The 21030-nt window shown below is 39.5% G+C and overlaps 1 protein-coding gene across 1 annotated transcript; it reads right to left on the reverse strand.

Annotated features, from left to right (window-relative positions):
• Window positions 1-18852: 18852 nt before the first annotated feature.
• Window positions 18853-20216, reverse strand: LOC121985249 (glucan endo-1,3-beta-glucosidase-like). Its single transcript, XM_042538575.1, has 2 exons — window positions 20091-20216; window positions 18853-19955 (listed from the first exon to the last, which is right to left on the reverse strand). The coding sequence occupies exons 1-2, from the start codon at window positions 20158-20160 to the stop codon at window positions 19006-19008; spliced, it is 1020 nt and encodes a 339-aa protein (XP_042394509.1). The 5' UTR covers window positions 20161-20216; the 3' UTR covers window positions 18853-19005.
• Between the last annotated feature and the right edge of the window lie 814 nt (window positions 20217-21030).

Genomic DNA, 21030 nt, shown 5'->3' on the forward strand with positions numbered 1-21030 from the left:
AAATATATAAAGAGTAAGATTTTTTATCCTTCTTTGTGATTAGATTTAATCATACATTTTGATATTTAACAAATATATTTGATCTTGTCTAAAAACTGTAGAGATGACGCGGTAGGTACGGTGGCGTGAGGGTTGACTAGTAGAAGACTCCTTACTCCATTGATACGTTTCCTTTCAATCATGTGCACACAGAGACGAGTTAACAAAACATTAACACCTAAAAATTAGGGGGAAGCCCTGGTGAAGACCCTCCTATTGGTTAGTCCTAGGAAAATGTACCGGTTCCACTGTACAAAATTTTTTTGTACAAGTGTCGAACCTTTTCTTAAATAACCTATTGTATTCTTTAGAAGTTAAATTAGAAATCGCAGACGGAACTTAACATCATTGATTCCAAATTTAACTTATCTGTTCTTAATGGTTTAGATTTGAATCACAAGCGGAACTTAACACTATTGATTCAAATCCACCTATGTTATTAATTCCATTAAATATTAATTTTAAAAATTGGCATCCAGGACTGCATGGCGAGGCACATGACCTTCTTGGATATGGGAGCAACCACCACCGCCTAGACAAAGTCTTTTAAGGAAAACTAATATTTAATTTCCTTAAATAACTCTAGGTTAACTAAAAAGAACAATCGAATCACAAATTCGAAAACAAAGAAAACACAAACTTGAAAAACTAATTCGAAAAACTAGATCTAATGTCTCTTGTGTTTGGAATTCTTACAAAAAGAAATAACAAGCATGATGCGGAAAATAATTGCTAATTATACCTTCTCTTTGTAAACTAATGACCTCGAGATCTTCTGCCGTATTCCTCGCCTCGCCTTGGACGTCGTGTGGGCGACGATCCTCCAAGATGAACACCACCCAAAAGCTTTCTACCTCTTCCTCTAAAATCCGGCCACCAGCACCACCAAGGAGAAGAGAGCAAAGGGAAAGGGAGAAGATAGAGGGCCGACCACCAAGAGATCTCCAAGCAAGAGAATAAGAATTATGTTTCATGAAGTCTCCTCACCCCTTCTTTTATATTAGTTACCCAAGGCAAATAAGGGAATAAATTTTACAAAAATTAAAATCTTCCTCTAATTTTCTTTTCCCTTTTAATTTTTCCTTTTCTTTCCTCTTGATTGAACTAATCACCAATCATATATTTGATTGGATGATAATTTAATCCTATTGGCCGGCCCCTTGCTTGGGCACCAAGCAAGGGTGGCCGACCCCTATAAGGAAGGAAATATATATATTTTTTATAAAATTTTACAAGAAGAAATTCTCTTATAAAATTTTACAAGCTCTCTTTCAATTTCCTAAAGTAGGAGTTAAAAAAGGAAAGTTTTAAAAAAATTAAAATCATGTTTTAAAATTTAAAACTTCTCTTATAAAATTTCCTTTTTTAACATGGTGATAGAAAATATAAATTTTTAAAACTTCTCTTCCTTTTTTTTCTAAACATGAGGATGGTTAAAAAAGAAAAGTTTTAAAACTTTTAAACTTTCTTTTAAAACATGTGGCCTAATTCAAATAAGGAAAGATTTTAAATTTAAAATATCTCTTTTAAAACTTGTAGTTTTCTACAAAGAGAAGATTTTAAAAATTCAAAAACACCCCTCCTTGTTTGAATTATTGTGGTCGGCCCCCTCTTGCTTGGACACCAAGCAAGGGGTTGGCCCCTTAAGAGGACAATGTGGCCGACCCTTGCTTGGTCACCAAGCATTGGGCCGGCCCCCTTCTTGGACACCAAGATGAGCTTATATTTGGATGGACTTGAGGTTTTAATGAGGCTACGACAGGGACCAAGAGGAGAAATTAGTTTTGGCCTTCCGATGAGCTTGAGTATCTCGTGTTCGCCCCGAACACACAACTCAAGTTCATCGATAATAACTCATTCCACTAGAGAGTTATTATTGTACTACCGCACCAATCCCAAATTACATTATGGGCTCCTTCTTATCATGAGTGTGTTAGTCTCCCTGTGTTTAAGATAACGAATGCCCACTAATTAAGTAAGTTACTGACAACTTACTTAATTAATATCTAACTCCAAGAGTAGTACCACTCAACTTCATTGTCATGTCGGACTAAGTCCACCTGCAGGGTTTAACATGACAATCCTTATGAGCTCCTCTTGGAGACATTCTCAACCTAGATAACTAGGACATAGATTCCTTCTATAATCAACAACACACACTATAAGTAATATCATTTCCCAACTTATCGGGCATATTGATTTATCGAGCTAAACCTCACCCTTTGATAAGTCAAAAAAATAAATATTAAATATATGTGCTTGTTATTATATTAGGATTAAGAGCACACACTTCCATAATAACTAAGGTCTAGTTCTTTTACTAAGTCAGTACAAAAAGAACTTACCTAAATGACCATTCTCAATACACTTAGAGTGTACCAGTGTAATTTATTAATCAAGATAAACTAATACTTAATTACACTACGACTATTCCGATAGTTTGTTCCTTTCCATCTTAGTCGTGAGCAACTGTTTATAATTTATAAAGAACCAATAACATGATCTTCTGAGTGTGACACCACACACCATGTTATCTACTTATATAAATTAATTGAACAATTACATTTAACAAATAAATGTAAATATTGACCAATGTGATTCTTTTATTTCAAAAATAAATGTTTACAAAAGCTAGACTTTTAATATACACTCCAACAATCTCCCACTTATACTAAAAGACTAAGCTGTCATATCTGTTGCCATACATCTGATTCACATCCCCTCCACATGCCGATCAAAAGCTTTCGCTGGAATGACCTTAGTGAAAGGATTTGCCAGGTTATCTGCTGATGCAATCTTGGCAACGACAACTTCTCCTCGCTTGACGATGTCTCGTATCAGGTGGTACTTGCTCTATATGTTTACTTGCCTTATGGGCTCGCGATTCCTTCGAGTTTGCAACTGCACCGCTGTTATCACAATAAATTGTGATGATCTTGGGCAAACCAGGAATCACATCTAAGTCCATTAGAAAGTTCCTGAGCCATACATCTTCTTTGGCTGCCTCAGAGGCTACCACATACTCAGCTTCCATGGTTGAGTCCGAGACGCATTTCTGCTTAACACTCCTCCATGCAATGGCTCCACCTCCTAGAGTAAACACATAGCCTGACGTAGACTTACTATTATCCCTATCTGATTGGAAGTCCGAATCCGTGTAACCCACAGGGAGTAAATCGTCTGCTTGGTAGACTAGCATATAATCTCTAGTCCTTCTCAGGTACTTCAATATATATGCTTTATAACAGTCCAATGTCCTTGTCCAGGGTTACTCTGATATTTGCTCACCATGCCCACGGTAAAATAGATATCAGGTCTCGTACACAGTATTGCATACATAAGGCTTCCTACAGCCGAAGCATAAGGCACCGCCTTCATATCCTCCATCTCCTTTGATGTCTTTGGAGACATCTCTTTAGATAAGGCTACTCCATGCCTAAAAGGTAAGAAACCTTTCTTGGAGTTTTGCATGCTAAAATGAGCAAGGATTGTATCTATATATGAAGCTTGAGATAGACACAACATTCTTTTCTTGCGATCCCTTATAACTTTGATCCCAAGAATGTGTGCACATTCTCCTAAGTCCTTCATATCAAATTGTTTGGACAACCATACCCTTACGTCCGATAATATCTTGACATTGTTGCCAATTAACAAAATATCATCTACGTATAGTACAAGAAATACCACCACGTTTCCGTTACACTTCTTATATACACAAGACTCATCCGGACACTGAAAAAATCCATATGACTGGATTACTTCGTTAAACCGGATGTTCCAAGACCTTGAAACTTTACTTCAGTCCATAGACTGATTGAGCTTACACACAAGATGCTCTTTGCAATGAACCCTTCTGGTTGCTATATATGGATGTTTTCTTCAAGACTTCCATTAAGGAAAGCTGTCTTGACATTCACTTGCTAAATCTCATAGTCCATATGAGAAGTAATAGATAAAAGAATCCGGATAGACTTAAGCATGGCTACCAGTGAAAAAGTTTCCTTTTTCAACAAGCCTTGCTTTGAAAGTTTCTACCTTCCTGTATATCCCTCTTTTCCTATTGTAGACTTATTTTCACCCAATGGTTTTTACACCATTTGGTGATTTTATAAGCTCCCAGATTCTATTAGAATACATATACTCTAATTATGTATTCATTGCTCTTTGCAAAGATGCTGCATCTTTATCTTGGAGTGCTTCGTCATATGTCCGGGGATCAGGTTCATGTCCACCAGGGATCAAGTCCAAAGACTCTCCCAAAACATGAATCTTTTAGGTTGCCTAACAACCCTCCCACTACGACGAGACACTTTTTACAATTGTGTATCATTTGTGATACGTGTTGTAGTTTCTTGTGATATTTCATCTTGTACAGTTGGTACTAGATTAGACGTGTCCTTTAATTTCCTTAAGAATAATTTTTACTCATGAGCTTGTGGTTCATAGTATAGTCATTTTCTAAAATCGGGTATTGGTGTCAACAATGACCTTCCGATTTTAAGGACTATAAACCTCTTTTCATTTTTCTAGGATAACTCACAAACAAGTGAACTTATGTCCAACTTATCAATATCTCTCATGTGCTAGACCACCCAAATCCGAATATGCTTCAGACTAGGCTTACGCCTATTCTGCAATTCTATGGGAGTAGAGAGTTCTGACTTAGAAGATACTATGTTTACTTCCGTTTCCAGTGTATATCCTTAAAACAAATTTGGTAATTTTCTGAATAACTCATCATCGATCTAATTATTCCATAAGTGCCTTATATATTCTTTTTACTACACCATTCTGTTGGGGTGTACCAGGTGCAGTTAGTTGGGATTAAATCCAGACTTCTGATAAGTGGCTCCTAAACTCTCCTAAGAGGTACTCGTTACTACTATTTTACTGTTGTGTCTTGATACTTTTACTTTGACGTTACTCCACATCAGCCTAGTACTCTTTGAACTAATCAAAGCACTTAGACTTGTAGCGCGTCAAGTAAATGCATCCTTATCTCGAATAGTCATCTATAAAAGAGATGAAACATTCGAAACAACCTCTTGCATGGATAGTTAAAAGTCTACACAAATAAGAATGAACCAATTCCAACATATCTTTGGCTCCATACCCCTTAGACTTAAAAGCTTCTTGGTTATTTTTCCTTTCAAGTAAGATTCGTAGGTTTGGAAAAGATTTCCACTACCAATGAACCAAAAAGTTCATTGGTTATTATCCTTTGAATTCTACTCAAGTTAATATAACCTAGCCTTATATGCCAAAATATGATTAGTTCATTTCCAAAGGTTGCTTTCTCTTATTAAAGTTAGAAAATGTGTTATTAATTTCCATTTATTGTATCGTGAGAGTTATTGGATTATAAATTGTCAACAACGTACCAGAACAGATAACTTCCCTATTTTTCTTGATAACAAATTTGTTATCAAAATAGACAGAATATCTATTCTTTAATAGTTTAGAAACCGAAATCAGATTCTTTCTAAACTTAGTATGTAAAGACAATTTCTGAAAATCCATATTTTATTCCTATCAGAGGATAAACATCTCCCACTGCAATAGCTGCTACTTTTGTAGTAGTGCCCATGTAGACGGTGATTTTTCTTTCATATAATTGTCGGGTTTCCTGGAACCCCTGCAATAAATTGCAGACATGATCAGCGGTTCCCGTATCTACACACCAGGTACCGGTAGATAACTTCACTAAACATGTTACAACTAATGAATAAAATACACCTGAATTGTTCTTAGTTCTAAGAAGACAGTCTACCTAAATGTCCAAGTCCTATTTCCAATCATTATAATTGAGACTACTAAGTCTTTTCTATAGTATAATAACTAGGGGATTGACTAACATTTGAAATCCTAAGAATCACAAAAATGTTTAGTCAAGACCAACTCCTTAAAATCCTCGTGAATTTTGTATGCCACAATAGTGTGGACGTATACAAAATCAGAAAGGAGATTTTGTCCATTAATTTTATTATCTCATCATCCTAACTTCATGACAAATAAAATTAATAGTTGGTCTATCTTTGATCAAATATTTTGGTCAAAACTTTGAATTTAAAATAACATTGATTCCTCAAACAATATTATTTAAATTCACCAACACCTCAAACACCGAGAATTTTGCATGCCACGATAGTGTGGACGTATATAAATTTGAACATTTGTAAGAGGAGGGTTTTACCCATTAATTATCTTGTCAATAAATATTTATGACAAATAAAATTACCTCAAACACCGTGAATTTTGTATGCTACGATAGTGCGGACGTATACAAAACCAAACATTTGTAAGAGGAGTTTTTCCCATTAATTTTATTTTCTTGTCATCTTGACAAATAAAATTATCTCATACATCATAAATTTTATATGCCACGATAGTATGGACGTATACAAAAACTCGACATTTGTAAGAGGGGGTTTTAATTTTATTATCTTGTCAGCTTATCTTTTTGACAAATTAATAGTTGGTTTTCCTTTGGTCACACGAATAATAGCAGTGACTCCGATGGGGAGGATACTATTAGACGTGTCTAAGTGTATACCATTACTTGACACTAAGTCCATTAATAAGATTGTGTCCCTTTCGATGGGGAAGATCACACGCTCTTAATTAATTTTCTATAGTCATCCTAAATGGAAGTTTGATCTAGTGATCCGCAAACAAACTCATCCGATATGGAGGAAGGCACTCAGAGCCAACGCGCAAGTTTGTTTGCATCACTTACAAACCAGTAATGGAGACCGTGGAATTTATTAAAATAAATCTCTCTCCCACTTAGTTATTTAAAGTGAGAAATTTTAAACTATCCTAGCATACATCACATGCATACATACACATCACAGTAAATAAAAGCAATAAATATGGAAATTATTTTTCCAACTATTATGACATTTTCCATCACTGTCTTCAGTATGCTCCAATCCTAGCTGCTGCCATCTTTAGCCACCGACATCGGGTCGAGTTGTCGCATCTATCTTGCTTCTTATTCCGCTGCGCCTCTGGTCCTCCAAAAGTACCACGCCTTGCAAGCATCCGATCCGTGACAAATATAGAATTTTACATATATCGATCCTATATTCCATAAAGGAATGTACATGTATTCTAGATCGAACAAAAAATAAAATTCTAAAAATAATACAGCTCCTGCTGTATTTGATATATACAATTATGCATACAAAATAATGTCCTTGACATGTCCAAGGGTCCAATCACACACAATATCTAAATGTCATAATAGTTAGAGCCTTCAACCACAAAGTTAGCACATCCTACTATTATCCTGCCTAAATTATGTATGACATGTGCATAATTAATTTGAAATCTAAACACACAGCTCTGATACCAATTGTTGGTTAGTCCTAGGAAAACGTACCAGTTCCACTGTACAAAAACTTTTTGTACAAGTGTCGAACCTTTCCTTAAATAACCTATTGTATTCTTTAGAAGTTAAATTAGAAATCATAGACGTAACTTAACATCATTGATTCCAAATTTAACTTATCTGTTCTTAATGGTTTAGATTTGAATCGCAAGCGGAACTTAACACTATTGATTCAAATCCACCTATGTTATTAATTCCATTAAATATTAATTTCCAAAATTGGCTTTCAGGACTGCATGGCGAGGCACATAGCCTTCTTGGTTATGGGAGCAACCACCACCGCCTAGACAAAGCCTTTTAAGGAAAGCTAATATTTAATTTCCTTAAATAACTCTAGGTTAACCAAAAAGAACAATCGAATCACAAATTCGAAAACAAAGAAAACATAAACTCGAAAAACTAATTCGAAAAACTAGATCTAATGTCTCTTGTGTTTGGAATTCTTACAAAAGAAATAACTAGCATGATGCGGAAAATAATTGCTAATTATACATTCTCTTTGTAAACTAATGACCTCGAGATCTTCTGTCGTATTCCTCGCCTCGCCTTGGACGTCGTGTGGGCGACGATCCTCCAAGATGAACACCACCCAAAAGCTTTCTTCCTCTTCCTCTAAAATCCGACCACCACCACCAACAAGGAGAAGAGAGCAAAGGGAAAGGGAGAAGAGAGAGGGCCGGCCACCAAGAGATCTCCAAGCAAGAGAATAAGAGTTGTATCTCATGAAGTCTCTGTTAGGATCCTTCGTACGGAGGCTAGAGAGGGGGGTGTGAATAGCCGACCCCAAATCGTCGTTTCTTTCTACAAAACGTGTTAGCACAGCGGAAAATAAACACAGAAACGAAAGGGAAAGAAGACAAACCTCAAACAAACCGATGTAACGAGGTTCGGAGATAAACTCCTACTCCTCGGCGTGTCCGTAAGGTGGACGAAGCCTATCAATCCGTCGGTGGATGAGTCCCCGGAGAACCGGCTAATAAATGCTCCTTGTGGGTGGAGAAACCTCGCCACAATACTTGTAACAACAAGAAAGGAGTACAAGGAAAGCAAGAAGCAAATACAAACAACAATATGAATGCAACACTCGCTTGCCTTCTCTGTCGACCGGAGGCGATGAAGCAACAACTTCACAACCCTGACCGGCAGTAGACCGATCAGGAGATGATCAGCAGTCGCTGATCGGTCCCTGGACCGATCAGGAAACCTTTTGATCGGTCTGTAGACCCATCAGAAGGCGATCAGTAGCCCTCTGCGTACCATATTGACCTGATCGGTCCCCGGACCAATCAGGGAACTACCTGATCGGTCTGTAGACCGATCAGAAATTGATCAGTACCGGGCTCTGCGTGCCAGGCTGCCTGATCGGTCCCCGGACCGATCAGCTTCACACCGGTCGAGATCGGTCCGTAGACCGATCAGTTCTGATACTTAACTTGTTATAGATCGGTCACCAGACCGATCAGAATATTCGCGGTATCACTGGATCGATCACCAGATCGATCCAGCTCATGGTTTTCGCCCAAACCAAGTCCAAACCAACATCCGGTCAATCTTGACCTGTTGGTACATTGCGCCTAGCATCCAGTCACTCCCTTGACCTGCTAGGACTCCCCGCTAAGTGTCCGGTCAATCCCTTTGACCCACTTAGACTTTTCTCTCCGTACCAAGTATCCGGTCACTCCTATGACCTACTTGGACTCCCCATCACCAGATGTCCGATCACCCTTGATCCATCTGGATTTTCCCTTGCCCGGCTTCACCCACCAGGACTTTCACCTAGCTTCACTCACTAGGGTTTTCACCTGGCTTCACTCACCAGGATTTCCAATCTGCCTGGCTTCACTCACCAGGACTTCCCAACTGCCTGACTTCACTCACCAGGACTTTTCCAACTGCCTGGCTTCACTCACCAGGACTTTCTAACTGCCTGGCTTCACTCACCAGGACTTTCACTTTCACCTAGCTTCACTCGCTAGGATTTTCACCTGGCTTCACTCACCAGGACTTTCCACATCCGGTCCAGAGAACGAGCTACCGAGCCCTCTCTTACCACAGTCCGGAGAACGAGCTACCGAGCCCTCTCCGTCTTTCCATGTGCCAAGTTTCCATACTTGGACTTCTCCGTGCCAAGTCTCCATACTTGGACTTTCTCCCGTGCCAAGCTCCCTGCTTGGACTTTTCCGAGTCAGGTCAACTCACCTCGGGTCAACCAGGTCAACCTTGACCACGAGTTGCACCCACAATCTCCCAAGCTTGTATCCTTGTCAAACATCAAGATACAACTTTTCTGTTCACGTCAAACATCGTCAAACATAACTCGTCAAACATCAAAACATAACTCGAGTCAAGTCAACTCGAGTCTGGTCAACCAGGTCAACTTTGACCTAAGGTTGCATCAACAATCTCCCCCTTTTTGATGTTTGACAAAACCCATAAACAAGTTAGGTTAACCCGATAACCTAACTTAGGTTTTCCAAAACATTCTCCCATTCTCCCCCTTGGGACATCTCTCCCCCTTTTTGTCACACATCAAAAAGAGGGAATCAAGGTCAAGAGTTTCTTCCCAATGAAAGTCCCATACCTTTCATTGAAACCCTTAATTTCCCCCTTGATACTAAACTCAACACTCAACTTAGTGACAATTCCATATCACTAATACTCAAAAGTCTTAAGGAGTAAAAACTCCCCCTTGACTAATAGGTAAAACTCCCCCTAAAGGCCAACTCCCCCTTGACCATTGCACCAACAATGTCTTGGAGAGTTTCAATTCTTTAGAGATCCGAAACTCAACTCCCAAAAACTGAAATTTCAGACACCTGTTGAAAATCAGAAATTCGGCACGCACTGATCGGTCCCCAGACCGATCAGGAACCCCTTGGATCGATTCCCAAATCGATCCTCGCTTTCTGGATCGTCACTGATTGATCACCAGACCGATCAGGACTTCTCTGGATCGGTCCGGTGACCGATCCAGCCTCTGAAATCAGAGATTTCTAATTTTTCTCCCCGGGAGAAATTCAGAAACTCACAGAAAATTACAGAAAATTCAAAAAATCATAAAATTTTGAGGATACATTCCTCATACCATATACTATCATGGAAAAATAATTTTAGATGAAAATAACTTCCATTTTCAAATCTTGATACAAAGTTCAAAAACTTTTGAAATAGTTCAAAGTTTAACTCATCTTTGTATCATCTTGCTCAATGATGTATGCTATCACTAGAAAAGCTTCATCAAGGTTTTTCAAATCAATTTTAAAATGATTTTAAACCCTTTAATTTAGGACCATAATCTTAGGACTATATGTACATGACTTGTACACAAGTTTTCCCTATGATCCTCCAATCTCTTGAATTAGGCTCATCTAGGTACAAGAACTATGTACCTTGATCCTAACTCATGATCCTAATATCTCACACACATCTAAGTCAATTTTGATGTGAGATATGAGTTTAGGTTATCTTAGACTAAGTTCTCATGCATTTTCTAAACACCAATTTGATCTCAATATCAAATTGTGTTTTTATCCTTAAATCAATTTCATTGATTATTAATGCAAGAGATGATGACATGGCATAAAATGATGTCATAAATAGAAGCATGTTCCAATTTCATGATGTCATGGCATAAAGTATAAAACTTAAAATAAGCATGACATATAATTAGCCTAAGCATGATCATGACATTTCGAATGATAATAAGTTAAACATGATGTCATGGCATGGCATATGACAAACAACCATGGTAAGTTAGCACAAATAAAATACCTAGATTACCTATCTAAGTATCCTTAACACCTTAGCTAACTTAAAATCTAAACCTAGATTGCTCAAAGTGCTTCAAGAAAATGCCCAAACCTAAGTTGGCATTCCTATTTTTCTTGATTAATTTATGCCACTTAACATTAAGTATATCCTCAAATATTGGCATATTTCATATTTCCTCAAGAATAGCACCTTTTTAATTAAGGCCTAGATTGTCTTAAATTCCTAAGAGAGTACCAAGACCCCAACTTGGTATTTCTCTAGGTTTTCCTAACTTGTGCCAATAAAGATTAAAGTCGATATAATTTTTTTTTTTCAAATATGGCACAATTTACTCTTCAAGGAGTAAATGATAAATCCATTTCATTTTCAAAGGTTCACAAAACCTTGAAAATGTTCCTTGAGTGTCAATTTCCTCACAGTTGGGTTAACTACCCTTCTAATCGGAGTTGACACTTTCTAACCCATCTATGGGGTAGAGAAGATGCTCCTAGGAACCCAATACCTATTAGAACTCATTGGGTTCACTAAATATTCACTAGGGATAACTTCCCTAGCAACCCTCCTAATGACCCTCTTAGGCTTTAAAGCCTTGGCCATTTGGGACTTATCAAGTTCAACTCTAGGGGTGACTCCCCTTGTGACCTTGGTGTTGGTCTTCCTAGCCCTAGGTTCTGTTCCATAATCGAATGGAACATTATGATAGGTGGGCTTGACCATTTGGGACTTAGGTTTGTGACCCAAACCTTTCTTGTCCTTGGGCTTTGAAATTTGACCCTTAGACCCTAGAGTTGACTTCTCTAAATTCTTTAGGGCCTTTTCTAGAGTGTCAAGTCTTGACCTCAAGACTTGATTTTCTTTCTCTAAAACCTCAAATTTTAATTTATCATTCTTTCTTGAGGTGTTCCTAGGCATATGTCTAGTTGTCTTGGGGTTTCTACCTAGGTTCTCCTTAGCCTTAGATGAGTTAATCCTAGGGTTGACATTTCTAGTATTATCCTTATCTAAGCTAACATGTTTAGAACCTAAGCACACATATGGTTTTCTATTGTTAACATGCTCATCATTATTTGCAATAGCAATAAAACTACTAGCATGTTTCTTATTTGAATTACAATAGTGTGCCTTAAAAGGTACCTTAGGGTTTGCCTTAGCTCCCCCTATCGATGTGCATCCCTTGTCCTTGTGAGGTTGCCTCCCCCTTGGACATTGACTCCGATAATGTCCCCTTCGCTTGCATTGGAAGCATACCACGTGCTCCTTGCCTTTGCGTGTCGGGACTCCGGCTCCCTTGACCTTTGGTGCCGGTGGAGTCTTCCTAACCCTCCTTGGACACTTACTCTTGTAGTGCCCAAATTCCCTACACTCAAAGCATATTATATGTAACTTATTTGAAATTACGATGCTTGAGTTACCTAGGGTTGAGGATGGATGAAGGCTCTCTTCCTCATCCCTTCCGGAGGTAGGTGCTTCTTCTTGCTCCGATCTTGAAGAAGAGACCTCCTCCTCTTCTTCCTTAGACGTTGAGTGACTCTCAACTTCTAATTCGCTCCCTCCATGATGTGAGCTACTTGGCTCACTTGACTCCTCTTCATGGCTTGAAGTGGAGCTCTCCTCATGAAACTTGGCCAAGTTATTCCACAACTCCTTGGCGTTGTTGTAACCACCTATTCTACACAAAATGTCATTAGGTAAAGAAAATTCAATGATTTTCGTTACCTCATCATTGATGGTTGATTGGTGGATTTGCTCCTTAGTCCACTCCTTCTTCTCTAGGGTTTCTCCTTTCTTGTCCATCGGAGACTTGAAACCTAATTGAACACAACTCTAATTTTCAAGGTTAGTCATAAGAAAATACCTCATTCTTACCTTCCAATACGCGAAGTCGCAGCACTCGTAGAATGGTGGAAACGTGATGTCTTCTCCGAGTCGATCCATTCTCTAGCTTGTGCTCCCTCGGGTGTTAATCCGACGAAGAGCAACCTTGCTCTGATACCACTTGTTAGGATCCTTCGTACGGAGGCTAGAGAGGGGGGGTGTGAATAGCCGACCCCAAATCGTCGTTTCTTTCTACAAAATGTGTTAGCACAGCGGAAAATAAACACAGAAACGAAAGGGAAAGAAGACAAACCTCAAACAAACCGATGTAACGAGGTTCGGAGATAAACTCCTACTCCTCGGCGTGTCCGTAAGGTGGACGAAGCCTATCAATCCGTCGGTGGATGAGTCCCCGGAGAACCGGCTAATAAATGCTCCTTGTGGGTGGAGAAACCTCGCCACAATACTTGTAACAACAAGAAAGGAGTACAAGGAAAGCAAGAAGCAAATACAAACAACAATATGAATGCAACACTCGCTTGCCTTCTCTGTCGACCGGAGGCGATGAAGCAGCAACTTCACAACCCAACTGCAGCAGCTGATCGACGACTGGAAGCTCACGCGAAGCTTCGGAAGCGAGCTCAACAAAGCTCAGAACCTCAGAGCACAGAAGCAGAAGCTTCAATCCAAGGAAGAAGAAGAAGAAATGTAGAAGCTCTCAGCCTCCTTTTATACCTGCGGAGAAAGAAGCACAGAAGAAATCTAGCCGTTGCGTCGCAACGGCTAGTGCCCTGATCGGTCTGTGGACCGATCAGGGAACCTACTGATCGGTCCACAGACCGATCAGGGAACTTCCTGATCGGTCTGGGGACCGATCAGGCTTTGTGCTGATCGGTCCCCAGACCGATCAGCCCCTCTTGCGCCTCGCTCCTGTTCGGCTTCTGATCGACTCCTGATCGGTCACCAGACCGATCAGTTATCACACAGTATGCTACTGATGTGTTACTGATCGATCACCAGACCGATCAGAATATTCGCGGTATCACTGGATCGATCACCAAATCGATCCAGCTCATGGTTTTCGCCCAAACCAAGTCCAAACCAACATCCAGTCAATCTTGACCTGTTGGTACATTGCGCCTAGCATCCAGTCACTCCCTTGACCTGCTAGGACTCCCCGCTAAGTGTCCGGTCAATCCCTTTGACCCACTTAGACTTTTCTCTCCGTACCAAGTATCCGGTCACTCCTATGACCTACTTGGACTCCCCATCACCAGATGTCCAATCACCCTTGATCCATCTGGATTTTCCCTTACCCAGCTTCACTCACCAGGACTTTCACCTAGCTTCACTCACTAGGGTTTTCACCTGGCTTCACTCACCAGGATTTCCAATCTGCCTGGCTTCACTCACCAGGACTTCCCAACTGCCTGGCTTCACTCACCAGGACTTTTCCAGCTGCCTGGCTTCACTCACCAGGACTTTCTAACTGCCTGGCTTCACTCACCAGGACTTTCACTTTCACCTAGCTTCACTCGCTAGGATTTTCACCTGGCTTCACTCACCAGGACTTTCCACATCCGGTCCAGAGAACGAGCTACCGAGCCCTCTCTGACCACAGTCCGGAGAACGAGCTACCGAGCCCTCTCCGTCTTTCCATGTGCCAAGCTTCCATACTTGGACTTCTCCGTGCCAAGTCTCCATACTTGGACTTTCTCCCGTGCCAAGCTCCCTGCTTGGACTTTTCCGAGTCAGGTCAACTCACCTCGGGTCAACCAGGTCAACCTTGACCACGAGTTGCACCCACAATCTCCCAAGCTTGTATCTTTGTCAAACATCAAGATACAACTTTTCTGTTCACGTCAAACATCGTCAAACATAACTCGTCAAACATCAAAACATAACTCGAGTCAAGTCAACTCGAGTCTGGTCAACCAGGTCAACTTTGACCTAAGGTTGCACCAACAGTCTCCTCACCCCTTCTTTTATATTAGTTGCCCAAGGCAAATAAGGGAAGAATTTTTATAAAAATTAAAAATTTCCTCTAATTTTCCCTTTTCTTTCCTCTTGATTGAATCAATCACCAATTATATATTTGATTGGATGATAATTTAATCCTATTGGCCGGCCCCTTGCTTGGGCACCAAGCAAGGGTGGTCGGCCCCTATAAGGAAGGAAATATATATATATATTTTATAAAATTTTACAAGAAGAAATTCTCTTATAAAATTTTATAAGCTCTCTTTCAATTTCCTAAAGTAGGAGTTAAAAAAGGAAAGTTTTAAAAAAATTAAAACCATGTTTTAAAATTTAAAACTTCTCTTATAAAATTTCCTTTTTTAACATGGTGATAGAAAATTTAAATTTTTAAAACTTCTCTTCCTTTTTTTTTTCTAAACCATGAGGATGGTTAAAAAAGAAAAGTTTTAAAACTTTTAAACTTTCTTTTAAAACATGTGGCCTAGTTCAAATAAGGAAAGTTTTTAAATTTAAAATCTCTCTTTTAAAACTTATAGTTTTCTACAAAGAGAAGATTTTAAAAATTCAAAAGCACCCCTCCTTGTTTGAATTATTATGGTCGGCCCCCTCTTGCTTGGACACCATGCAAGGGGCCGACCCCTGAAGAGGACAATGTGGCCGACCCTTGCTTGGTCACCAAGCATTGGGCCGACCCCCTTCTTGGACACCAAGATGGGCTTATATTTGGATGGACTTGAGGCTTTAATGAGGCTACGACAGGGACCTAGAGGAGAAATTGGTTTTGGCCTTCCGATGAGCTTGAGTATCCCGTGTTCGCCCCGAACACACAACTCAAGTTCATTGATAATAACTCATTCCACTAGAGAATTATTATTGTACTACCGCACCAATCCCAAATTACATTATGGGCTCCTTCTTATCATGAGTGTGTTAGTCTCCCTGTGTTTAAGATAACGAATGCCCACTAATTAAGTAAGTTACTAACAACTTACTTAATTAATATCTAGCTCCAAGAGTAGTACCACTCAACTTCATTGTCATGTCGGACTAAGTCCACCTGCAGGGTTTAACATGACAATCCTTATGAGCTCCTCTTGGGGACATTCTCAACCTAGATAACTAGGACATAGATTCCTTCTATAATCAACAACACACACTATAAGTAATATCATTTCCCAACTTATCGGGCATATTGATTTATCGAGTTAAATCTCACCCTTTGATAAGTCAAAGAAATAAATATTAAATATATGTACTTATTATTATATTAGGATTAAGAGCACACACTTTCATAATAACTAAGGTCTAGTTCTTTTACTAAGTCAGTACAAAAAGAACTTACCTAAATGACCATTCTCAATACACTTATAGTGTACCAGTATAATTTATTAATCAAGATAAACTAATACTTAATTACACTACGACTATTCCGATGGTTTGTTCCTTTCCATCTTAGTCGTGAGCAATTGTTTATAATTTATAAAGAACCAACAACATGATCTTCTGAGTGTGACACCACACACCATGTTATCTACTTATATAAATTAATTGAACAATTATATTTAACAAATAAATATAACTATTGACCAATATGATTCTTTTATTTCAAAAATAAATGTTTACAAAAGCTAGGCTTTTAGTATACACTCCAACACCTCCAACGCTCAAGTTAGTACCAGTCCAAACGAGTGAATGAAGAACAATAGATTATGTTACAGATGTTCAGAGAACGTACCTTCGCCACGAAAAGGACTCCACCTTTATATACCATCTCACATAACCTTCGCAATTATGAGATGACACAGTGTGTCAAAGTTTGTTCGGTAAAGGAAAGTGTACATCGTAGGCAATGGGCCATAATTATCTAAGGAATCTTCCCTTTTACCCACATGTATACCTCTTTTGCCATTTATAGTTTCTGTTATTGCTAGGGTTGCTAAAAGAATATGTTGTTATAAATGGTCGACTAATAGGAGATACGATGGTCACTAAAGAAGTTTCTAGAAGAATATTCTCTGGCATATATTTGTTATTCTGAGAGGTTGTTAGGATTCTCTAATTATGTTGTTGGCTGAGTATGTCCCGGCCGGCCTATAAGGTCGGTCGTTTTTATGTGGGCCCTTGTATTAAGATGCCTTGTTATATATTGAAGGCTATGTAGAAATCCGTTCGAGAAATAATAGAATGCCTTGGACGTGTTGGGAATCTGTTTGAGAAACAATATGATAACCTGCGCACGCTGGAAATCACTCTGATGACATGTGTGTGTTATAGATCCGTTCGGGCAATAATATGAAGATAAGCGTCTTAGACCCGGTGGGTCTTTTATGCGATTGGGCGTACATGGGCTTCTGGAGAAATGAAACTGTATTCTAAGTAGTTCATAAGTATTTTGAGCCAAAGTGCTTTAGGCTCGATCGGACCCTTGTTCGGCCGAGCATAACCAAACTTGTGGTTAAGTGCACTTGACATTCTGACTGAATGTATAAGGCTATCTTACACTTAGGCATAGAAGAAATGGGTATGAAATCCTATGCCCATTTTATTATTGAATCGATATCCATAGGGTTGACTTGTGATTAGGACGACTGGGCATATGTAGAAAGACTCATATAGAGTAAAGGTTTATGGTTGGTCGAATGTGAGATGAGTTAGTCATTTCGACCGACCTGTAAGGGCGACCGTGCTTAAACTCGATCGACTATTGAATGACTGGACACACTGTCTTTTTAGTTCAAAGGTAAAGCACTGAATCCCTTATATCCGACTAGCTAAGGACCGATCGGTCTTTTTTTCGCCTGGCTTGAAATCCGACCAGGCCGATTCAGTGAGCCTTGGCGCTGGACTTCCAATCATAATCAAATAGGGAGATGTCCTCCTCTATTGACCTTGGTCCGCTCATTGTAACCTGTATTAATATTAAATGAGTGATTTATGTTTGATAAAATGATTCAAGCGTGTAGAATGAAGTTGATGGACAGATCAAGCATGAAGTTGCCAAACACTTCAATCCTAAAGGGATGCCATCAAGTTTGAAGATGATCTTGAACACCAAAAGACTTATATTCATGTAAATTTGAATAGGATTGTTTCTAAAGCCTTGTCACACTTGGCATTGACTTTGAGTAAAGTCGAAGAATCCTTCTTTCAAGAGGGTAGATCCTCTGGACCGCAAAAAGCGGTCCAGGGGATGATTCCTTGGCTTGGATTGATTCAGAAGATGGTCTCCATTCATAAAATAGATGGGGACCATTCATTTTTACCAATCCAAATCAAGGGACCATCCCCTAGATCACTTTTCACGGTCCAGAGGATCTGGGCTGTTCTTTCAAGGACTACGTACTTACAGTTGAAGTAGGAAGTTCTATAGATTGGTCTACAATTGATGGCTTTCGATTCAATGGATAGATAAGGGGTGTCAACCAGAACAGACCACCCATTGCCCGACCTCGCTTGACGTAATATGGGTCATGCTTGGATCGACTCGGATGCAAATAAATTGAACTGGGTGTCAAGATCATGGCCCATGGGCCTAGGCCTAACCAAGCTCATGAGATTAGGTCCAACATTACCCATCATTTTCTTTTATAAAATACCGACAATAGATACATTTATATCAAATATTTTCAATATTATTTATTAAAAATATTAATTTAATAAAATTTATTTTAATTTTAAAATTTATTTTTTTAGTGTTTTCTTAAAAATAATTTTTATTTTTATTTATTTTAAAAAAAAGCCGTAAAGGCCTGGCTCGGTTGAGTGCAAGTCCTTTGTTAAATTTCAAAAATATATTTATAATATTTTATATGTTTATATTCCTTTTTTTATAGTATCATTTCAAAATATAATTTAGGGAGAGAATTATAAATATTTATTGATGCATCCAGAAGCAGACATTTATTCCATACATTATGAGTTGCAGTGGATCAGGATTAACACATGAATCATGCATCGATCCTAATGCTTATTTCATATACATTATTCATCGGCGTATACTATTTTTAGTTAAATGAAATAGGGTAAACCGGCTGCCTGTCGGGACGAAACAAGCCAAAGTTCCTCTCGGTTTCGTCCCCGCCCTTCTGATTCTCGTTGAACATGGCGAATATGTACGTCTCTATTGCGTTTCCGGACCTCCTCGGCGTTCCCTGGCCGACGTGTCGGATCAAATTCTGGTTATAAGTTCTGGCGTTGTCGATAGACGCAGCAAAGCCCCCCGCCGACGGCCACCCGCTCTCCGACACCACGATCCTCACGTTCGATCCCCCCACCTTCTCCAGCGCCGCGTAGGCGGCGTCCACCATAGCGTCGAAGAGATTTTGGTACCCGAACTGGCCGTCCTGCACCACCACTCCGCTAGACTGGAACAGCGCGTAGTCCAGCGAGATCTGAGCACTGTTGTCCCTGTAGCTGAAGTAGGGATACACGTTGAAGAGCAGCGGAGCTCCGTTCGAGGCCAAGAACTGCACTATCGCACGCATGGAATCCGGCCCGAACGCGCCTTGCGAGGGAGGGAACGATTGGGAAAGGACGGCCGCGGAGACGGCGGTGGAGACGCGGATGCGGCTCTGGAGCCCGGCGGCATTGATGGCGTTCTGGATGTTTTGCATGGCCGGGAGGACGAACTGGGCCAGGCCCGGGTTCTCAGGGATGAGCTCGTTGCCGACGGCGACGTAGCTGAAGGCGACGCCGGGGAAGGCGACGATGTTGCTCTGGACCCAGGAGGTGGCGGCGGAGGGATCGGAGGCGATGGATTGGACGTTGTCGTTGGGGACCCCGACGATGAGCTGGATGTTGGACCCGGAGGCGGAGAGCGCTTGGAGGGCATCTTGGGCGGGCGAGTAGATGCGCATATTGGAGATGCCGTTGGAGCCGTAGAGGGCGACGACGTCAGAGGGCGAAGGGAGGTTGTCGCCGTCCCGACCATAGCAGACGCCGATGCCATGAACACCTGCATACAGATTAAATCACAACAAGGATTCTCATGTTCATATAAATTAAATATTTAATTCTCATGGAAAACAGTACGTGATCGTTATAAATAAATAAGCTAGATAGAGAGATGAGAAAGATATATAGATCGTACGGTTTGGCACAGTGATAAGAGAGATTAAAACAATGGTGCAGATAACGTTGACGCAGATAAATTTATCCATGACTACAAGAAGCTGGAGAGATATTTAATTTATTGCTCTATAGATAACGTGTGAGTGGTGAAATGTGTTTAAGTGCAATCATATTTATAGGGGTCTCGGTGAGGAAATTGGGGTGACTTTGTAACGTAGTCTATTCTGCTCAAAATTTAATTTAGAAAATTAATTATTTGGAACATGGTGGTGGAAATTAAAATGATAGAGATTTAAAACTCATATGTTCAAGCATGTATTTCTCTATATCTTAACCATTATATTAATATATGTAGTCATCTTTAATTTATCTTTTATTTTTCCCTCTAAATTTCTTTTTTTAAAATTAAAAATTTTAAATGCTCACGAGTTATATTATATATATTTAAATTTTAAGATTTTAAGATTTAAGGATGGTATACATTATAATATATTTAAGTTAATAAAATTTTATTTTTTAAAAATAAAAAAAATGGAGTTTAGACGCCTAAATTAAATTCAGACGCCTCTGACCAAAAAAAAAATCACGAGGGAAGTAGTCCGTAGGATATCATATGTCTATACATTTTGACTGTATGGTATACATTTTGACTGTATGGTATACATTTTGACTGTATGGTAAGTTAGCAGGCTGAACACGGAATGGTCCATTTTGACGGACGTGGTCTGAATTCTCAAGGGGGATTAGTCCAAATACTATGTATTTTTCACTTAATTAGTTTTCTCTGTTTGTATACGGTGATCTCATCAATTCTTTTTTTTGTTATTGTCTGAACGTGGAGAATTCATAGGTTTTTGGCTACTCGTCTACGTATGCATTGACAAATTAATTAATTGTAAAATTTGTTATATAAATAGTAGGATCCGTAGATATTGTAGAATAGTGTTCCATTAGACCAG

The sequence above is a fragment of the Zingiber officinale genome, chromosome 5B, assembly GCF_018446385.1.
Source record: "Zingiber officinale cultivar Zhangliang chromosome 5B, Zo_v1.1, whole genome shotgun sequence".
NCBI classification, from domain to species: Eukaryota; Viridiplantae; Streptophyta; class Magnoliopsida; order Zingiberales; family Zingiberaceae; genus Zingiber; species Zingiber officinale.

Bases quoted from the DNA above. Each gene is read 5' to 3' on its own strand.
- LOC121985249 (XM_042538575.1), bottom strand. From the start codon at position 20,160: ATGGATAAATTTATCTGCGTCAACGTTATCTGCACCATTGTTTTAATC. The intron at 19,956-20,090 runs GTACGATCTATA...ATCTGTATGCAG, and splicing joins TCTTATCACTGTGCCAAACC to GTGTTCATGGCATCGGCGTC.